General features: G+C 41.2%; 1 protein-coding gene across 1 annotated transcript in view; it reads right to left on the bottom strand.

The window, feature by feature from the left end:
• The window catches only part of pparab (peroxisome proliferator-activated receptor alpha b), a 30427-nt gene that overhangs the window by 5450 nt on the left and 3299 nt on the right, over positions 1 to 21678 (bottom strand). Inside the window, exons 2-5 of the mRNA XM_020079302.2 lie at positions 12097 to 12345; positions 10079 to 10242; positions 7013 to 7151; positions 2238 to 2437 (exon numbers count right to left, since the gene is read on the bottom strand). Coding sequence (XP_019934861.1) covers positions 2238 to 2437; positions 7013 to 7151; positions 10079 to 10242; positions 12097 to 12304 — 711 coding nt within the window. The 5' untranslated portion in view covers positions 12305 to 12345. The remainder of the gene's footprint in view (positions 1 to 2237; positions 2438 to 7012; positions 7152 to 10078; positions 10243 to 12096; positions 12346 to 21678) is intronic.

Genomic DNA, 21678 nt, shown 5'->3' with positions numbered 1-21678 from the left:
ATATAAATACTCTCCCTGACCCTGCAGCTATACTCTTATGAATGTCACTCTCTCACTTTCAGGTGCAAACAGACTCTTGAGAAATATAAGGTTGAAAGTAAGAAGACAGTTAATTCTAAGACTAAACCCACTGACAAATTATTCTTTCAAAATAAAAGAAGATAAGTAGAGTACCATAATTATGCTGTTACAAAGACAGGTACTAATGTAAGCAGCTATGTAAGTGGATTCTTGATAAAATGTGCATTTAGCTGTGTCACTGTTCCCACAGCAGCTACACCTGCTGCAGCACATATTGCAAAGCAACAACACAACAAAACCAAACCAAAAAATGTTCCAAAGTTCATTTCATGAAGTATTAATCTCAGTTTCAGAATGCTTTGTTGTTTTGTGCACATGCTCACTTCACACAGATTCTCTCATAGATATGCCCTCTATCCGCTCGTCTCTCCTCAGCGGGCGCAATGCTTGATGGTATATATTGCTGAGTTAGCAACTATCAGTTGTACACTGATTTCATGATGCATTGTGGGAATCAATGAGTGCACTATTTAGGGTTTAAAGAATGGACGAAACATTTAGACACCTCTACAAAATGACGAAGGCATTAAGTAGTGGGTTATGTAGTGATCAGTGAGTGATTTCAGGCACAACCCTTATTTATTTTTGACACTTATTGAGGCCATTTGTAGGCCCAATATATTTTTCTAGAAATTTTATTACGATTTATACTGAAAGCAGAGCGACAAAGATTTTTCTTCTATTTTTAAATGATAATCTGCTGCAAGATCTGATCAATTTAGCCATATCACATTGTCATGTTGGCTCCAGACACAGTACAATGGAAACTCTGCATTGTCTCCACAAGACTTTGACACACAAGAAAGATACAAGTGGCCACAAAATAGCAAGAGACAAGTCTACAGCTATGGTAGCAACTCTCTGGGGCTGCACTTTGGCACAAAGAAGCTTTCACTTGAGCAGTATTAGATACTCAAAAGTGTTGACGTGATGATAAGACATCACTAAAGCAGGCTTCATCCTCTGTACAATATCATGGTAATACACCCAAGATGGTGATATAAATAATGAAAATAAATGATATAAGTAATCAAAGTTGATTGTTAGTCAGTCTTGGGATCATTATAAATTCTGAAATCGCATGCACACTTGTTGTGAGGGCTTGACTTTCTGTGGCAGCTTGTCTAGACTGTATGTTCTGTTGTAATCGCACCAATGAAAATCCAGTTAAGTCGGACAGTAAAAAAAAAAAAAACTGTCAGTGTTCATCAGACGTTGAGACTGATGAACACTGACACTGACTGAGCTGATGGAAACTTTCTGCCTCAGTTGCAAGAATGATACCTGAAGACGTTAATCACAGACCAAAGGGTGATCAACCATTTGTATTTCATAAACAGTAATTAATCTGAAGCTTGCTAAAACACATATCCTAAAATGAATCATGGTACTGAATCATGGTAACATGTTTGCTTTTGTGCGTAGAGTTCTTGCAAATACAATATGGTTTCATGGGAAGTTCCTTTGTTGTATAAAAGAGCTGTGACACCATGAATGAGCTTAAAGATCAGACAATATGTGCATTTCCAACTGACTGCTTCCCAACGTCTGCAGAACACAGAGTCTCCATCTGAAAGCTTTGATCTCCAGAAGCAGCGGGGAGGGTCTCTGTTTAAACATGGATGTGCACTTGGACTGTCCCTCTTGAACTATTTCACACCTACACACATCCATTCCTTGGAATTCACAACAACTGAACTGCATTCCCTTACCCCCCCAGTAACCCCTCTGCTATGATGAAAAGAAAGTAAAAGAAACTAGGCTGCAAGGGGACGTTTTTCTGTGAGATTGGGAATCAGTGATGAAAAGCAGAGGAATGGAGGGGAACAGGAGGTGGAGGGCAGAGTGATGGGCTCAGAAACACTGGCTCTTTATATTGTTTCACTGCAAACAGACGTGTCCTTGTCCAAACAGTGTTTTGGCTCCCACTAAAGATTGAGCAAGTTATTTCTGTCATTGGCTGCAAATATTCCCTGATGTTGCAGGTCGAATTGAGACATGAGGTTGATTGCAAATTTTCTATTTGCACAGAAGGACATCAGAATCACTCCAGTGGGAAAGAAATGCACTGAGCTCTGAGGAAAGTCTGGTATTGAGTAGAGCCATGAACATGCAATCTACAAACACACACAACCCTCTACTCCCAATCAACATACAGGGGTGCTGGTCTTTCCGGTGAGAATGGTTCGAGCCTTAGCCTTGTTCATGTTGAAGTTCTTGAGGTAGGCCTCGTAAATCTGCCTGGCCAGCGTCTTCTGGTCAGCGACCTGAGGGTCTCCCACCTCTCTGTCCCCCGTCACCATCTCCGCCTTCAGCTTTAGCTTCTCCGACTGCGGCATCCGACCAAAACGGATGGCTGCAGGGAGGAGGGAGAAAAGTCAGATGAGGTGACAGAATTTGTGATGGTGTAAATCTGAATGTCACAGAATCAAATAAAGAGTCACACATTTTGTGATCAAGATTTCAATGAATTAAAATGTATGTATATCAAATGTATTAAATGATTAACAGACCTATTACATATATAGTGTTTACATTAAAAAAAACTGCTATATAAGAACAAAGAGAATGCACAAAGACCATTAAAACAATTCCAGCTTTGGCAAATTCCAGCTTTGGCAAATGTAAAATAGCTAAAGGGCCATAAAACCACAGTAATCACTTGTCCAGCATGGTGACATCTGGAGGAATGATTTTCAAAACCTCTACAAACGCCCTATGATGTAAAAATTACTCCAAGTCAAATTTGAGCAAAAATCATTGTTTTCTTTTTTTTACCACCACCTATGAATCTGAAGACAGAAAAAAGTAGTAAACTGCAACATCATAATCAGTAGAAGTGTAACTGAACAACCCACAATGGACCACAAAGCAAAAAGAGACAATGAAAAAAACATTTTACTTATTTTGAAATCATAACTGAATGAGCAGAGTGTAAGATCAGTGATGTAACTTGAATCTCACATTTTTTAATGTCCATATGAACGGAGCTACGTGCAGCTCTCGACCTTAATTTAAAAGTCTGAGATGGTTAAGATGGGTTTCTTTGGTTTTTACAAGAAAATTCTAGCAGCAAATAGATCTACAGACAGAAGAGAGCCAGTACTCAAAGAAAACAGCTTCCAAGACTCCAAGCTTTCAAAAAGAGTCCAAGACTTCAGAGAAACACAGAGTAGTCCACCATACAAGGTGCGTTCAAAGACAAAAATGTCACCTGCTGCTCTCCGTACAATTAAAACAACAAATCCTGATGAAATCTGGGTCCAAATATTTTATTGTGTGATTGAGTAAAATATATCATGGTGAAGTAAATATGTTTTATTCATCGGCTAAATCCTATTGAATGACATTAAATCCAAAGTACAAGGTCCTCGCTTATCAACTCGATATGATAATAGAAACACTTTGTGCAGAAATTCATTGTGATACCCACCAAAATGAAAAGCAAGAGCATTTAAGGTACAATGACAACGACCATAAGAGGCAGTGAATGTTTTGACCTGCCCAAGTTCTCAGTTAAAAAAACCCTATGGTTCATACAGTGTCAAAAAGGAAAGAAACAGAATCAATGTCTGCTTCCTGTTTTAGGTATCACAGCGATAGGAGACTATGAATGAACACACCGGACTAATACTACATCATAACATGGTGTGTTGGTTGCGTGAGGTATGCGTCAACACCATAACAGAGTTGTTTTTTATGAGAGCATGCTGGCATCTCTCAGACGGCCTGATCCCATTTGACTAATAAGATTAGAGGTGAACTCTTCTTAACCCTCCCTCGACAATCTTTGTGGGCATAAGCAAACGGACACACAAACACACAAATACGTACACACATGCCTCCAAGACATTCAGCTGCACCTGCTGCCTGTACTTACAAGACTACTACAGCATAAAAGGAGATCTGATTTCGCCGTTTGTCCAGCGTGCCACCCATCGGTGAAACAAATCCAGACTGAGAGACTCACACTGAGCAGGACTGAGCCTGGGGATGAGAAACCGAGCTAGTGGACAGCATGAGGGCCCATTAGATTACTGCTCGCAAAGTGGATGGATCATCTGAAGCCGCTAAAGCTCCGCAGCGTTCGCCTGGGCAGGAGCCAAGTCTAATTAAGATGAGAGGAAGTGAGTGATGCTAAGCTGAGCATAAGTCCATTTGCCAAGAGCTGGTGTGAGGGGATGAGTCTGCGTCTCAAGATGGAAGGGGAGGGGGGAGTGTAGAGGTGTGGGTGCAGGCTGTCATTCGGTTGAATGTTCTGTTAAGCAGGATGACTGCATCACTACAGTCAGACTTACTGCTCTGGATCTGGTATTTTCTCACTTATACAGCAAAAACATTAATGGGATATTTCACCCAAAAATGAAAATTCACTCATTATCTACTCATCACTATGCCGATGGAGGGGTGGATGAAGTGTTTGAGTTCACAAAACACTTACGGAATTTCAGCGTTGCAGCCAAATCTAATCCAATTAAAGTAAATGGCGACAATTCTGAAAATCTGTCTGTATGTGGCTCGCATATCTCAAGAACTGTTTATCTAATCGGCTTCTCACTTGTCATGTGTGTTGTTCAGGGCCCAAGGAAGTGCAGCGTCAAATTTGGTACAATTTGGACATGTTCGATATTGATCAACTTTAAATAAACAGGCGACCAGAGTTCTGTATTAGTGGTAGCTGGGACTCATCACTGTAAGTTGTCAATCTCTAGAACAACTTGTTCCTGACAACAACAGATTCTCCAGTTCTTCTGTGTACTGGGTCGAGCTTCACTGAACTTTGAATAAACGGGTGAGCAGCAGCAACCAGCAACCAGCAGCACCACAGACCAAGAGATCAGCCCGTTTCAACTGTTTAAAACGGGCTCTGCACCAGTTAAATAAAACGTAAAACAGAGCAATTAATAAATAAATGTACATTTGAAACTGTTTTTGTCAGGCCTGTCCATAGAGATTTACAGATGAAATTAACTGGCAGTCGATACAAACTGAACGGCAAACCTCCAAAATTAGCAGTGCCGTGGTCCTGCAGCATTCTGAATCGACCAGGCCTCAAAAGATCAGGTTGCGCTTGCATCTCAAATCTCCTTCCTCTCCCTCTACGGTTACATTTAGACACATGAAACTCAATACACATGTGCGGTAAGATGAAGTGCAGCAAACAAAAAAGCTGCTCCTGCTGAGCTTTAGGCCCTATCATTATCAAAATCTAGTAGTGGAGGAGCTCTTAAATCAAGAACCCCATGAGACAACATAAAGACGCTGAATCCATTTCCTACATGCACAAGTTCACTCACCACCAGTATGGAATATCTGCTGTGTGTGCACAGTCTATATGTAAACCCACCGATTACATTGACCTTTTTCGAGCAGAAATACAGCAGCAGGACAGCGAACACAAGCACCTGCAGCTCAATCGGGACACTGACCCTGTCCAAGGGTCAGCGTGCCATGTTGTATGTTTACACAGAGTCAACAACATGCACCAGAATCTCATACTTTGACCTCAATATTCCTGCATTTCAAACAAAGACAGGGAGCACAGATGATGAAATCTGATGGGAAGGTTTTAAAAAAAGACTAATGTTTTGTTTTGGGCGCTCACAGATTGCAGGTGACTTCTGTGACATAAGCACAAAATGGAGGAAACCAACAGAGTCGCTTTCTCGGCTTGTGTAACCAAAGGATTCTGGACTGTAAGGACATTCCTGATTGAACAAATAACCTCAAAACATTTTTTCACCTAATTTCAGAGTATTAAGGCCACTCCTGAGGAAATGATTTGAGCCTTAATCGTGTCAAAATACGACTGTAATGTAAGAGAAAATGGTCGGACTGTTACATGCATGAATCTTTCATTAAAAGAGCAATTTAATACCTGATTCTTGTCGTGACTTTTTCCCCCAACATTTTTCCAAAAAACTACAACTGTAAATGAAAGGCTGCAAATCACAGTTCAGGGTTTCTTTTAGTGCCAAAATTAATAAAAGATTAAACAACTGATTCAAGTATTCCATGGCTGTGATGATTGATTAGTATTAATCATTGGTTGATTATTTTCGACTTATAAATGGTCTTTCTTGTTTTTCAGATTCATTTGTATGGGAAAGCAGGTTTATTATGTGCAGAGACATAATGAGATAGGAATGAATATGAATAGTCTATAATTAAGATTAAAAAAATAAAAAAATTGAAAATATCAAAGTTGAATGACAATGTCCAGTGCCTCCCCTGAAACAGCTAATTGTCTCCACAGCTGAGGTTCACGACAGCATGTGTGCTGGTTGATATAATGCCACTCTGGATTGAGCCTTTAAAGAGGATGCATGCGAGATAAAAGTATAACCTAGTGTGGATAAAAAAAATGATTCAACCTTATTTTTGGGCAAACTCATCAAACATTTTAAGTAATCATATTGGACCTGTGATTCTATATATGAACTGGTGCTGTTTTTGCAGTTGTGGCTCTTTCCCCATGAAAGTAGCCTGATCTTTTCCTGAAATAACTCCCTGGAGGTGTCACCAAGATGGCAAGATTAGCCGACAAGGACATATCTGCACCAAATGGGTTGAGTGAGCTCAGCTATCAAAATGCAATACGACTCCAGCACTGTGAGGTACAGACACATACAGATTGTGCACTGTAACCGCATGAGTTCTGAATAAGGAAAATACAACTAGTTTAAATGTGGAAAAAGATAAATATAGCAGAAGGAGTTGTATTGCAGCCTGGATTAGTCTTCATTTACTAACTTGCCTTAACATGTAACTTCACACCAAATGTGGTGTTAGATTGCTTATTTGTGCTAATTATGTGCCTACATGCCTGTTCAAGTTCTCTTGGCATCTGCACAAATGTGAACCATGTTTGTGTGTGTGCTGCTGATCTTCGGACACTGCCCAAAGCTGCCCTATACCCTGAAAAACTCACCGTTGTGGGACATGCCCACTGACAGGCACTTCTGGAAGCGGCAGTATTGGCACTTGTTGCGGTTCTTCTTTTGGATCTTGCAGCGGCGCTCACACTTGTCATACTCCAGCTTCAGACGGATGGTCCGCCGGAAAAAACCCTGCAGGAGTGAAGCGAGAAAAGAAAACATGTATAACTGTGAATACTGTTCACATTGTGCAAAAATGTAATTATCGATATTTTGACGTCTCAGTAAATAGCTGCATTAACAAGAATTAGCCAAATTTGAAGATTTGAGGCAAACTCATATAATCAGATGGACCACAGCTTGTGAACGTTTCTCTTGTTAAACAGGTATTTTTCATAAAGTACTTTTTACTGCACTGCCACTGACTGTAACAACAATTGTTGTCATCAACTTGAGGGTCTTCACCTGAATCACTCTCTCCACCTCATACTCTCCATGCTGCTCTGTGTGTGTGCGTTTGTGTGTGTGTGTGTGTGTGTGTGTGTGTGTGTGTGTGTGTGTGTGTGTGCAGATAGCATGCGTGTGTGAAGCATGCCCTGACTATGCAGACCTGCCCTGACAACAGAAGAGTGGATGATACATGTCTTATCTCCACAAATATAAAGTTTTCGACACGCGCGTTAGCTTAATCATCAGTGTCATCGACTACAGCAACTAATTGCAACAACGCTAGAATGACGCGTGACAATATATGCTACATAGTTTCAGTGCCAGCCTCTCCTCGCTTATACAACCTCGACAAAAAGAAACATTTATCTTTGCTGAAGAAGACATGGCCCGAGCGGCATGCTTGTGGTTGGCCTGGGGGAATTGCTTCATGGCATTTATCACCCACTGTGCCAAAATACATATACACAGTCTGAAAGACACACAAGCAAGATTACACAGGATTACACAGACATGCTACAACCATGTGAGCACATGTTCAGTAAGTGTAGCTGACACTCTCACCCACTAACCCCAAACCTGAGGGGTGACAAGAAGCCAGGACAGAATTGGAACCCAGGACGGATGGACTTCATACGTGTCCACGGTCCTAAAGAATCTGTATATTGACATCACAGAGGTCAGCCTCCTCCTCTTATTGTTCCATGACCAAGTCACAAGCAGAGTTTATACTGTATATGCATATATTCAAAAGTAATTCTATACAAGACTACGTGTACTTGGACAATCGCAACAGTTTTGATGATGATACAGTGGTGTATTAAGGCCATAATGAAGAAAATCTGTTTTCTGAGATTTCAAGTAAAAAGTTATCACGAGTTAAATTTTATTTAAAAAAAGGTCATAATGTTACGAGAATAATGTAAAGAAAATCAGATCAAACATTAAAGAGAACCTGTGCGCGTTGGAGTACTCCTTCTGGATCCAAAATCTAGATTATCATTTTCATTGTTTCTTGATAATCTACGAAACCACTTTGAATACCACACAGATGCAATCAGCCACTACCAAACATTTCCTCCTACACAAAAGAGCCACTTTCTGCCAAGTCTGTGCGGTTCTTTCTTTGGAATAGACTCAGTTTCTTACACAAGTCCGGAAAAAAGATGCTTGGTATTCCTTATTTTAACGCAGGCTGATCCTCTTATGTTCCGCATCTCGAATGACACAGAGCCTAACATTGCGACTTTATTCTCGAAATCTAAATTTTTTCCCTTTAAGTGGCTCTTGTTTTCAATCTTTTGAAATAGATTAACTGGTTTATTAAGTGTTTACCTCATAACACACAGATAACTAAGACTATTTTTCCGGCATTCTAACTCTGCAGTGTGAATAAAGTAAAGTAGGCAGATCGACAACAAGGGCTGCAAATGTCAAGATGGGTTATGATTAGGATAAATTCAACATTTTGTTAAAGAAGGATGAATGTCTTATTTCTCTTAATATGGAAAAAATCCTTGAAAGAGACAAAGTCTTCCCATGGACATGCCAAAGTTACGATCATGAAATGCTGACTTCACTTTATCCACCTAATGTTGCAAGTACGGTCTTCACCTTTACCCTCTGACATGTCATTGGTCACAACTGATAGATACACCTTTAATGACTCCCTCCTAAAGGTAGATGTTAAACGACACAAATACCTTGACTTTCTGATAACCTGTTGTTTAACAGCCCTGTGACTTCACCCTGCATAGATCATACAACATTGACTCTGCACTGTGGACCTTTGTGTAGTATTGATACACTGAAGCACAATATATCTACAACTACACAAACACTAAGACATAATCATTGTTGTACTGTTTATACTTTAGTGAGATGCGGCTCTGATGTAACAGTTTATGTAACAGCATTTTGACTTGATGGAGTTTATGTAGCACTGACATTCAGACTGTGTGGCTTATACATGGATCTTACCTCAGTGCATTTACAGTGTGTATAGGTGCAAACAGGAATTTTGATTCAGTAGCTACTTTTACTTCAAAAACAAAAATATATTAAAGGTTGCAAAACTCAAAGACACTAACAATAAGCTGAAAAGTAACACAATCTTTGTCCTGCACTTACAGCCTTGGTAATGACTGGTAAACAATTAACTGCAAGATCATTGGGCAGCCACGTGTGAAAGCCAAGCTTGGTATTTTCAGACTCTTTTAGGAGTTATCATAAGTCACAAGACACATGGCCTCTGGATTTCTGGCCTTCCACGTCCTACTCTCTTCAGAGTCTTCAAGTCCAAATGTTATTTGATGTTTTTAAATAGATTTAATGGCTGTTTGTGTTTCCAGACTTGTCCGTGCTTGAGTGTGGGTGGATTAGGAAGGAAGTAATTGATGGATATTGATAGAATTATTGACAGAGGGAACGTAAGCAGTAATATAACACATTCAAGGTCAAGAAATAAAACAGAGAACCAAGAAAAGTTAAGGAAATGCATGGGTGACAACCAGGAAACAGGTTAAATCATCACAATAATCCTCAAATAACTATATGTTCAATTGCTCAGTCCCCAATCATTATATGGGTCTGGTTCTCTCCACCGTCTAACATGAACTCTTAAGGCCAATTGTTTGACTATCGTTTGTGTGCGCAGCTTATCTTTATCTCACCTTGCAGCCCTCGCAGGCATGGACTCCGTAGTGGTAGCCCGAGGCGCGGTCAGCACACACTCGGCACTCCAGACTGAGCGATGAGGAGGTAGACGAGAACTCCTCTTGGCCCATTGACACCCCATAAACAACCGACGAGGGGCTGGATGCCGGCGTCAGGGCATCTGCGAAACACACACGGCTGGTTTAAACATGCATAAATACAGATGCACACATCTCTACAGGCTACTCTTCATGTAGACCAAATGAATCAGTTTCCTTCAGACAGCACCTGAAACCCCTTCCAGATTTTTTTAAACTGACAATCTGACATTAGTGATCACTTCATGCAGTGACTGACCAGATGTGCAGAAGTGAGACAACACTGTATGTATTAGTGTTGTCTTCAAAGCATCTGCCAGTTATGTCTTTACTAAGCAGATATTAACTCTGTGTGCACAACTTATTTACCTTGTTCCCACTATATAATTATCTTGTGTGCAAATCTGTTTCATCATTTGGATCTTCAGGGGTCCGTACTTTTGTCATTCTCGATACCATGTAATTGCATCGTCTTTGAGTGCAACACAATGAAGCCTTTGAGGCGAGACTGTCCTAGTCAGCATTACCGTGGATTTTTTTTGGACTGATATTATCCCCTCCGTTTAAAAAAATTTCCTTCGACATGAGATTCACAAAATATCCACCTCCAGAAACAAATATGACTAAAAACGCAAACATGCTGGGCCAGTAGGTGGGGATAAAGTCCAAATTAACAATCCATCAAAGTCCAGAAAAAAACATGCTCAATGGTATATAGCCGCTATTGTTGTTGTTGTTGTTTCTAGTGCACGCTCATGACAAGAGGCAACAGTGGGCATGCACAAAGTAAGTTCTAACGTTGTTTCCAAACGCTCCGTTTTACATGAGGGCTACACACGGTTTTGAAGTTTTTTCGAAATTTACACTTTGGAAGTTATTATTGCCAATTTAGTGACTTAAACGCTGTTTGTGGATGAGAGGCCTGTTTTGGCTGTAATTATTAATGTATCTCTACTGTGAAATACAGCCTGTTCCATTCCCGAGACTATTTATTGAGAGTTATTAGCATGCTGTCTGTGGTGCCACAAGAAAAACAGTGCTGGAGTATTATTACTGATCTTCCTCATGGAAGACAGGTCACAAGGCTTCCCATCAGTTTTCCATTTCCACCACTTCCACCTGCAAAACAGTGGCATTACATGAAGCCACATCAGTTAGTCAAGAGAGGCCAGAATGGAGAAGAGCAGATTTTGGCAGAGGACGTGGAGCTCTGTTGCTGCCCAGTGCAAGTGCAAATGTTTCGACTGTGGACATGTGGAATGTTTTGGAGTGTGGACAGGCAGGTCAGGGCTTCTCCTGCTCCTGTCTCTCACTGTTAACACTGGCAAACAAGTCCTAAACACCATCCCAGTGACTTTTCCATGACATCATCAAATGTTTCCGTGATGCCTTCTCCTAATGCTCCTGTCTCTTTTGTTCTTGATCTCCCTCACTCACACCCTCTATTCTCCCTTTAAATGTGTATCTTTCTACACTATTCACTGCTAGTTCACTAGTTGCATAATTTGGTAGTAGCGTAAATTTCCCACATGTCCATGACACCTCTATTCAGGAGGGAACACAGCAGCAAAGTGGATGTTTCCTGAGAGGTGGAGCATGGTGGCTGAGGAATGTCTGAATTCCTCTGTGGATATGGAGCGAGAAGACGAAGGCTTGAGGAGGACAGAGAGGTAAAACAAGGGTGTATAGAAAATACGAGGTAGATAAGGAAAGGCAAATAGAAGTACAGGGCAGCAGAAATGCAAAGATTTCTAGCCTTGTCGTAAATGGTTAGAAAAGTGTAGCAAATTAGGGAAAAGGGGGCTAAACTTGGGGACCCCAAGTCCAAGAGCAAAGCAATTACACTGAGCCAACTGGAAGCAACCCCATACTGTTTCAACACATTATTAATGACCTTAAGAGATATTTAAATTCAATGACATTAAGACCCAATTCACCTAGGACAGTGGACCCTTCCGAGCCATTGCTGGAAGACTGGTATTCCGGGACATCAAAAGAGCTGAGGGCATCATTGTCAATGGACTGGGAGATGTCCTGGAGCTCCTCCATGCCGTCCATGAAGTCGTCATCGGTGCAAAGGGGGCTGCCCAGCACCGAGTCCTCCAGGGGAGAAGGGGGGTGATAGTGGCTCTCCATGTCGACCATTGTGGTGGCGGACGAGGCGGCAGCCACTTTCAATCATCAGACTGGAGACAGAGGAGAGGAGGAGGGGGGACAAAAAGACAGAGGTTAAAGAGGTGCAATGGAAAATCAGGCAGGCAGACATAGAGACACAAGACAATAATTCATTTTAAAGGTCACCCCTGTCTTAATTTGTGGATACGAAGAACCTACATCCTCTAGCTCTGTGAGGATGTACTTAGATACGGTACTGCATCGTGTTAAATGCAAGTATCAGCTGGCTAACATGATGTTTGGCAGGTGAATATGTCTATCTGTCAATAGCCTAGTTTAGTGTGTTAGCATGCTGATATATGCTACATGGCAATAGACATGTTACTAGTCTTATATGTATTTTGTCATTAACCAAATATTATGGTAAAGTTTAAGAAAGGGAGAAATCAAAACTGTGACCTGACGATAGCGCTAAAGTATAATTGTAGAAGTAATTCTTTAGGTAACAATTGTAATTCATCTCATAGTTGTTGAGACATTGCACTAAATAGCACAAATATCAACCATATGGTGGTAATGAGGGAAAAGCAAAAGGATGTGCACAGTTATAGAGATGTATCAGCAGGGCATCATGGATTTCAGTTTTGTTCAAGGTGGCAGCACCGATGCTGCCATCCAAAAAGCCATACCACTTGCATGCCGCAAAACCGATTACATCATTTATAACATCAACACTACAATGTAACATTGCTTTATCTTTCAGCGCACATAACTAAACACAACACTGGTGAATACAGGTCCTATTAGTGGTGGTGATGTAACATGTGACCATGCACATAAACAGGTGATGTGGGTTGCTATAGTTGGTCAGGAGGCAATGGGGGAATGAAGGACACAGAGTATCTTATGACACAACACACTCCACTCCTCTGAGCTCTCCGCTCCAAACACAGAAACCATATCCTCACAGCCATCAAAGTGGTGCAGGAACAGAAGGACACAAGACACAGAGAAACAGAGGCAGGCAAGGAGACGTGTGGAGGAATTAATGTAGGTCAATGGGCTGGCTTAGGCTGTGTTGTGATAGGAAGGCTGGGGGTTGGGGGTGTACCAGAGGGGACATGACAGACTGGATCATACAGTAGATGGGGGAGATTTTGCTTAATTGCAGGGTGGATACATAGTGCACTAAGAAGTGGGCTTGCCTCATTGGCTTAAGTTAAGACTGACAATCAGAATGGACCTTACATTGCATATTCAAACTTCATACGTCCCGTGTAAACTGGGTCAATCTTCGGTAAGCCCTCTCCATCAGAGCCCCCCACTAATAAGAACATGAAAGAGGTGGGGGGTGACGGCAGCAGTACGGCTGTGAGATAGCAGCTGTTTGTTGTTCAGCCATTCCATGCCTTCACATGCCTTTAGTTTAACCTTAACTTGCCCCATTGGCACTATACACCCTTTCATAAAAGAGGCTGACTGCATGCTCAAAACATTTCTGCCCCCAGTGTTCAGTGTGAGTCTATTCAAAAGGTCCAATGAAATAAATGCATGGTTTGAAGTGGCAACAGAAGGTAAAGATATAGCTTTGAATTAAGTGCGGCAAATAAAGGAGGCAAATAAAAATAGATAAATGTGATTCTCACTCATTGCCAAATGCAAGAAATGCAGGGTTGTTGGGTCAACAAATGAGCGAGACATTTCCGTTCTCAAATGCAGCCTCTGCACAGACAAAATCAGTATGCAATAAACAACTGGCCCGTGAGCAAGCAGCTTTAGTGAGTGACTTATTCTACAATACACTTGTAATTGTAAAAGAGACGAGTGTTAGCTCTGCTAGGATAAAGCTAACCTCTTTAGCATTCAGCCTGTAGGTCCTGACCTTCAGGTCTTCTTTTAGAGGACATCCTGTTCCATACACTCACTTCACTGTCATTATAAAACTGCTTCAAGTCTAAAATAAAGGCTTCTTGGTGACAGCTTAACTAACGTCTGTGCTGTCAATTCAGGTAACTGCATTTCCACAGCTGAGGTATCATCTAGTGGTTAGATGAGATGAGCTTGTGCTTGTAAACTATTTAGGAACGTCATTTGGTGGAATCAATAAGTCCAGATATGGATCAGTCTGCAGTGGAAAGTGCAGAGCGAGGCTTTGTGTCAACACGTGTCATGCGTAACTTTCTATTTAAATAACATACATGACACAAGTTCTATTCTAAACTCATAACCCCCTACCAGCAGAAGTGGTGGACCAAGGTAACCTTTTGTTTCCACCAACATACGCAATGACAATGTAAAGACACAGAGCCACTTAGTTACAGATTGCAGAGGTCTAGTGGATTAAGATAGAGGAAGACTGGGAGAGGGTGAAGAAGAATATCTGTTATGCTACATTACACAGCCATTAACAGTGATGTGCGAGACAAAATGAGCAAGTGAGGCGGAGGGAGAGAGAAAACAGCCATTCTTATGGCAACAACAAACCTTTGTCCCACAGGTCAAGACGTCTCATGTTCTCACTCAACCAAGCCTGCAGAGGGCTCTGCGCACAGTGAATGGATGAGCAGTTGTACGTGGTGGTTGTGTGCATGTTAGTTTTGGAGTATAAAAGGCAAAGATGAGGGTCACATTGACAAAAGATCTCCAGGTCGCCATGATGATGCTATGGCTTATGGAGGGTGGGTACATGAAGACACTTCTACCTCTTGAATTCAATCTCTCTTTAAAATCAATGAATCCCAATATGAGTTGCTGCAAAAATAGGTTAAACTGTGTGCACGTCTGTAACACTAACGCAGGATGTACGAGTGGAGCATAAATAATCCATACAGTCCGATGGATTTCTGCATAGAGTGCCCCCCCCCCCCTCCATTACACTCCTCCAGTCAAGACCTATATTAGACGCAGGCTGTGAAGCAGCTACTAAGCCCTGGCTGAGGCAGATAAACAGGATCTGAGCAGGACACGTAAACAGCCTTCCAACAGAAAAGAATGTAGAAGAGTAAGTTTGCATAGTTTCTCAAGACAGAGATCTGTAAATTAGCAGCACTGCTGAGGTGACAGTCTCACTAGTGATCATACAAGTACTTCAAAAGGGCCATGTTATCTGATCATGTGGCATATATACTGCACATCCACACGGTAGCTGACGCTGGAGGAATATAATCATCAGTCTCAATGACTAACTTTTGTCTCTGGGGTTCCAATAAAGATTCATGCTTGACAAATACCAATAACAAAGAGTGTGATGACAAGGAAACAGAGAGAAAACTGGACGCAGACCAAAAGGATGGAAAAACAACGTGATGAAAAAAAAATGCTTTGTATCCAAGTGCAGGAGAGAACATACCTTGGCAGGGAAGAGAAGTTTGCTCATGTACTATTTGTGTGATGTGGTAATAAAAAAACAGTATTGCTACAAATCGTTGGAAGACAGTTGGTAATTATAGTTGAGAAAATAGGAAAAACACAATAATAATGAATAATAACAATAATAAATTCAGTCCTCCATGCAACATGACATCCAGCTCTTTCCAAGAGTTTGTGTGGTCATTCACTCTGTATGCATGTGTGTGTATTTATGAGTGTGTGAAATAGAGTGGACCTCATGTTAATGTTTAACCCTCGCATCCTGTGGCCTGACAGACAGGCCTGTAAGAAGAAGGGGCCCAGAAGGGCAGACCAGTGGTCTTAGAGTAGGAACATGGGCTGATGGTGGCTGCCCCCGCCTGCTTCTGCCTGACCATTTGTTTGAATGGTTGACTCTTAGGAGCTCAGCCTGGACCGTGCCCGAAGAGTAAACACTTGTTTGAACCCTTATCACTCAGGGACAGATATGCTGGCCGGCGCCCTCTTATCATTATGCAGATTGGCCAAAGTACAAGCTAGGGAAGTGATTGACACTGGACTTGAGCTATGGCCTCAGACAGAGGGGCCATATGATAGCTGACCTTTCAATCTCCCTGCTATCAGGTCACTTACCTTAACACAGGGTCAAGTTAAATATATAAATCATGTAGAATTTCCATTTTTAATCTCAAATGCATGCAATGAAGTTTTTAATTTTTGGATGTATTGTTCTAATCTTTATAGATATCTATTGGTTTCCACTGATTTTTGGTCAGACAGTGACAGCAGTGCCTGCTCTATAAATATGAATGTCCCTGACTGACAGTACACTATTATTTGGCTGGTGCAGTGTATGGAATTTCCCAATGGCGGCTGCTCTTTCAAAAGGAATTGATCACATGGCAGATGACAGAGACTTGACTGAGCGTGTAACTCAAATTACAGGGTAGCTGGTGACTTTAACTTCTTTGTATGGCGGTTTTGTCAGACGAGGTCAGGGTTATTGAACAATTGTCTTAAAGGTTCAGTGTGTTGAATATAGTGACATCTAGTGGATAAGTTGCATGCTGCAGCTGAACACCACTCACCTCTCTATCCCTTACCAAACATTAAGGAGAACCTCTGGAAGTCTTCAGCTGTTATGAAAACTCAAAAGGTGTTTGTCCAGTTTGGATGACTGTAAAAAGCATGGCGGCCTCCGTAAAGAGGACCCTCTCCTGATGTAAATATAAAGTATTTAAATATAAAGGGCCCATTTTAGGATAAAAATAACAACAATTTGTACAATCTAGACAATTACACACTAGTGAAAACACCACTAGGATTATTTTATATTAAATTTCTGCCAATAGATCCCGCTTTCACCTAAAACCTACACACTGAACCTGGACTAGCCTTAATCGGTCACTTTTCAGTCACTATATCACACTTATTCCACGGTCTGACAAAAAAAACTAGGGAATGACATCAACTTTATATGCGACTTTTTGCTCTCAAATGTCTGAAGAGCTCTCTGATTCAACAATGTAAAACTTCAACTGCTTTGCACTGTGACTGACTGTGACTGACATGTCCAATAGAAACTCATCCAGGCAGGCAGGGATGAGCCTGAACAATTTACATTGAAATAAGACATTAATAACAGTTCTCGACTATAACCTCAATTTCTCGCATTCAGCATACACGGTTTATCTGTATACCAGTAGGTTTTAACGTAGTCTTGCCAGCCAATGTGGAGAACCATCACTGGCTGTTAGCATATTCAACACCCACTGCTGCAGCGAGTTGAGAAATAAAACAAGTCCCATAAACCCCAGTGGACTCTGACCTCTGCATTGACAGCGTGTCTAGTGTCAAAATAATAATTAAATGTCCACACATGCCCATGAGACGAGAGCACAAGCAAACTGATCATAAAACACTGAAGGAGGTACAGTGTGACAGTGTATCACGTTACCTCAAAGGTCTGCAGTGACCTGACCCTTCACGCTGCGTGGCTGAAAAAACCCCACAGCATTGATAAAATCCCCACAGCATTATGTGGTGGATAGTGCTCATGTGTGTGATGTGGAACATGAAAAACTGAGGTGATGCTCTCCACATGAAGATAAGATTATCCTTTATCAGGCCCACTACGGGAGGAAATTTGCGGTAAAAATAGAAACACCAGTAAAAGGTGATAAAGTAGAAATAAGTGAACAAATATAAACACAGGGAAATATAACATAATATATACAGGGTGAAAAGGAGATCACAGATAACATTTCACAGAAGATAGAGAAAACTCTTTATCAGGGATTATCAGTTTTGGGAAACATGTCAACATAGAAAATGTAGACAGCTGGATTTGGGTGCGTAGATTGCATTGGTCACAGACATTTGTTGGAAAAGGGAGGACCACCTTGTGAATTTCTCCTCCAGCTTGAAGTGGGGTAACACCTCTACAACTTTGTTGATATTGTAAAAAAATATTGAATCTCGAATCTTACAATGACCTCTTGTAAAGGTGTTTCCTCTTTGATATCATAAACATATGGGCTCATGTTTTTAAATGTTGTAATTACATACATTTCTTAAGTATATTTAACTTGACCAGCTTTGTTAATCTCCAAGTAAAAAGCAGAAATTAATAAATATTAGTTTTAATACTAAAAACTACTAAAAGGAAACAAAACAAAACTTCATGTGTCTGTTTAAAAGCATAAAAAATCAGATTTTGTGAAACAACGATGGAAGGGGAAGATATAGTGTATCTGAGTGAGTGGTAATTATATGCTAGTATTAAAACTATTGTACATTCTTTCTGCCTTGAATGGAGTCCTGATGTGTCAGCAACATCTGAAGTCGTGTGCAGAAATGCCACAGCTGCTGTGTAACCTTGACCCACAGCACGGCCCCAGCTTAACTCTGCAGCAGCGTGTTACATGTATTCACAGCTGAGCCTGGCAGGATCGGCCCTCGCTGTTTCCAGCTGCGAAAATCACCCTCAGCTAACAACTCTGTCCTTAAGCAACACCTCCGCTCTTTGCCAAGTGCGGGCTCCTGGCTGCCACTTTGTGCTTATTTCCAAATCAGTCACATGGAACACGCGGGCCACCGTTACAAAACCTCTCTGTGGTACATCCACGCTGTAAATGACCACAGTGGGGAAATGGCCTTTTTTGTTTCAGCTGTAGACAGATGTAGGTCTATGGTAACAAGACAGCACTGCACTTACATTTGTAGTGGAGCAACATCACCATAAAATACATAAAAAGACCTACACTATCATTGTGACTGATTTCCCCTCTTTCAATGCTCAGGTGTTGATATAGAGACAACAAATGCCAACATGGCTTTGTCTCCATGAAGTAAATATCAAATTCTTGTGCTCATTTCAAGGATTAGTTACAGAAACAGGCAAGTATTAACATTATGTCCAGTGCAAATGTGCTCTACGCATCAATACCAGCTCCAGAAATAAAAATACTGCACGTGTAATCAGCAAACTGAACATATCATGGCTGGTGCCAATGAGAAGGGAATGTTCAAGTGAGCCCTGTGCCCTGAGGCTGTGTCAAGATACAATACCTTCATGACAACACAGGGACATATGCACAGCAGACAAAGGGATGAGGCATGTCCAAGAATTTTCTGTTTTGAGGAGTTTCTGCATTAATAATAAAAAACAATGGGGTTGGGAGTGGTGCCAGAGTAGAAAATCACCCAAAACTGAGATGAGAACAACATGAGGAGGGGAGCAGTTCGTCTTCGCTCTGACAGCTGTGTGTATCTTATTTCATTTTCCAGCATGACTTTGGAGTCCTGAGTTCCCCCTTGCCGGCTGCCAGAGCAGCCCACGTGTTTGTGGGGAGACGTGCAGCACACAGGCCTGGTGACAGAACTACACTCATATGCTACTGGAGTAGGGTCACTGTGTATACGACAAATAGACCAAAAGGACTCTGATGTGCAGCACATAAGCGAATAGAAAATCTTTTACGTTTCTCCAACAGCTACAAACTCCCACATTCTAGAACAATATTTAATTCAAAACACCCAATCACACAATACAGTTGTCTCATTCTGTCTGCTTCTCACTAAGATCCCAAAGATCTGAAAAAGTCAGTTTAACCTGCCATGGCAGAAATAGTAACTTTAATGTAAAACAATCTTTTCCCTGCCTCGACCTCAGGCATACTCATCTGTCATGTTAATAAACACTGTCAATTTCCATACTAGTGTCAAAAAGCTCTGTTACACCTACTTAAGCAAAGCTGACATCCCATGAATACCTCAGAGGCCTTGTTCGTTCGCTGTGCACTGTAAGAAAGTCAAAAGTAAAATCAGCTCAGAAAAGTATTTTCTGACGGAGATGAGAGACAGTGGGCTTGGTCAGGAATAGAATTAAAATGGGAGAGTAGATAAGACCAAGAGGGGGGGTGTAGGTAAGTGATGAGGATTTCTACAGACCGAGGCTCACGTGGACGGGGATCAGACACCTTTGCCTAAACTTTAAGTTGAAGAGAAAGAGTAAATCTCCCAACAATGGCTCCGTCTTAGTCTTAGACAAGGGTGATGTTGAAGAAATGTGACGCGCAAACCTGAAACACAGGCCTGGGAGAGACAAAGAGCCACAGTGAGAGAGACATTCCTTTTCAAGCAACACCAGTCAAATCCTCCTGTCAGGTCCCCTCACGGTTTAAGGCACAAAATTCGGCTTATATGCAGCGTTGCTTCCCGATCATGAGCGCAGACAATCTCCTGTCCAGAGCTGCTTACTGTAAATCTGGCTGGAGGCACCCAATCCTATTCAACCCAGAAAGAGTTTAGCATAAGGAAGGCTCAAAGAGGAGTATACCCGTCTCAGATGAAGGTCAAACCCGGACCCAGAGGACACCGATTGCAAAACAAACACACCATAGACATGACTACAAAGAGACGAAACTACCCCTTGCTGTGCAAAAAAACCACTTTGGACCAAAAATAGCACAAAAGAACCTACATTGGTGTGGGTGTGTTACTACAGGTATGAGGGACAAAGTGAAATTTGATCCAGGAAGTGCAGTTTTAAAAACACCTCCATGAGTAAGAAGCTTCATCACAACACTGGTCAGCCGGGATTTTACAATATATGGAAAGTAATCACAGCAGCAATCCTTTCATCTTGCATATTGATGATGGGAAACAAAGAAACAGTTTCACTCAGAACTTAATGCACAAATATGTGTCACATGGCATTGTTTAACCCTCTAAAGCCCATTATGGGACCAAATCAGCTGCCTCGATCAGATGAAAATGATTGTTAGATTATCAGACAACATCTGGAACACCTTCCTCTACACCTTCATATGTCAGAGAGATTATTTGTTGTTATTCCTGTTTCCAAATGCCACAGACACCATGACTTCCTTTGAGCCTAAAAATGCACCACATGATTCCATCTGAATGATCATCACTCTTCTGTATTTGGCGGATTTCAATATCTGGAAGAGCTTTAAACACATTTTCCAGTACAGTCGGAAGACACCTTATATAGTTTGTTTCAAACATAACTCAAGCGCCAATCCCCAGTTCAAGACCCAGCACCTGTAGAGGCTTATTTCTCTGGTCTGATTAGGCAGTGGTATAGTTCATATCTGCTGGTTAAAAGAGGTGGAAGAGCCTTTTGGAGAAAGTATACCCAGTGGTAACATTTATTTCTGGCACTCTTAGTGATATAGGAACTTGAAAAATAGGGCACTGGAACTTGGCTCTTGTTAACATACTTTCAATACAACTTTATAGGTCAAAAACACAGACACATAATAAAATGTTCAGCTGGAAAGGGACCCTTTATTTTTATGTTTATAAGCATATTAGAAAAGAACTTCCTCAAAAAAGTTATACCCACAATAAAATGCATTAATAATTAAAACTGTTGTTATCTGCATTATAGATAACCAGTTAGACAACTCATGTTTAAATGTTTATTGCACCAGTAGAACATGTTAGTGTTTGGTGTCGTGTCTAGGCTTCCGACTTAATCACTTCCCTTAGATATAATTACATAGATATGATGGGAGTGATGAGCAAAT

The sequence above is a fragment of the Paralichthys olivaceus genome, chromosome 7, assembly GCF_024713975.1.
Source record: "Paralichthys olivaceus isolate ysfri-2021 chromosome 7, ASM2471397v2, whole genome shotgun sequence".
In the NCBI taxonomy this organism is placed as follows: domain Eukaryota; kingdom Metazoa; phylum Chordata; class Actinopteri; order Pleuronectiformes; family Paralichthyidae; genus Paralichthys; species Paralichthys olivaceus.
This window is presented reverse-complemented; position numbering and strand designations above follow the sequence as displayed.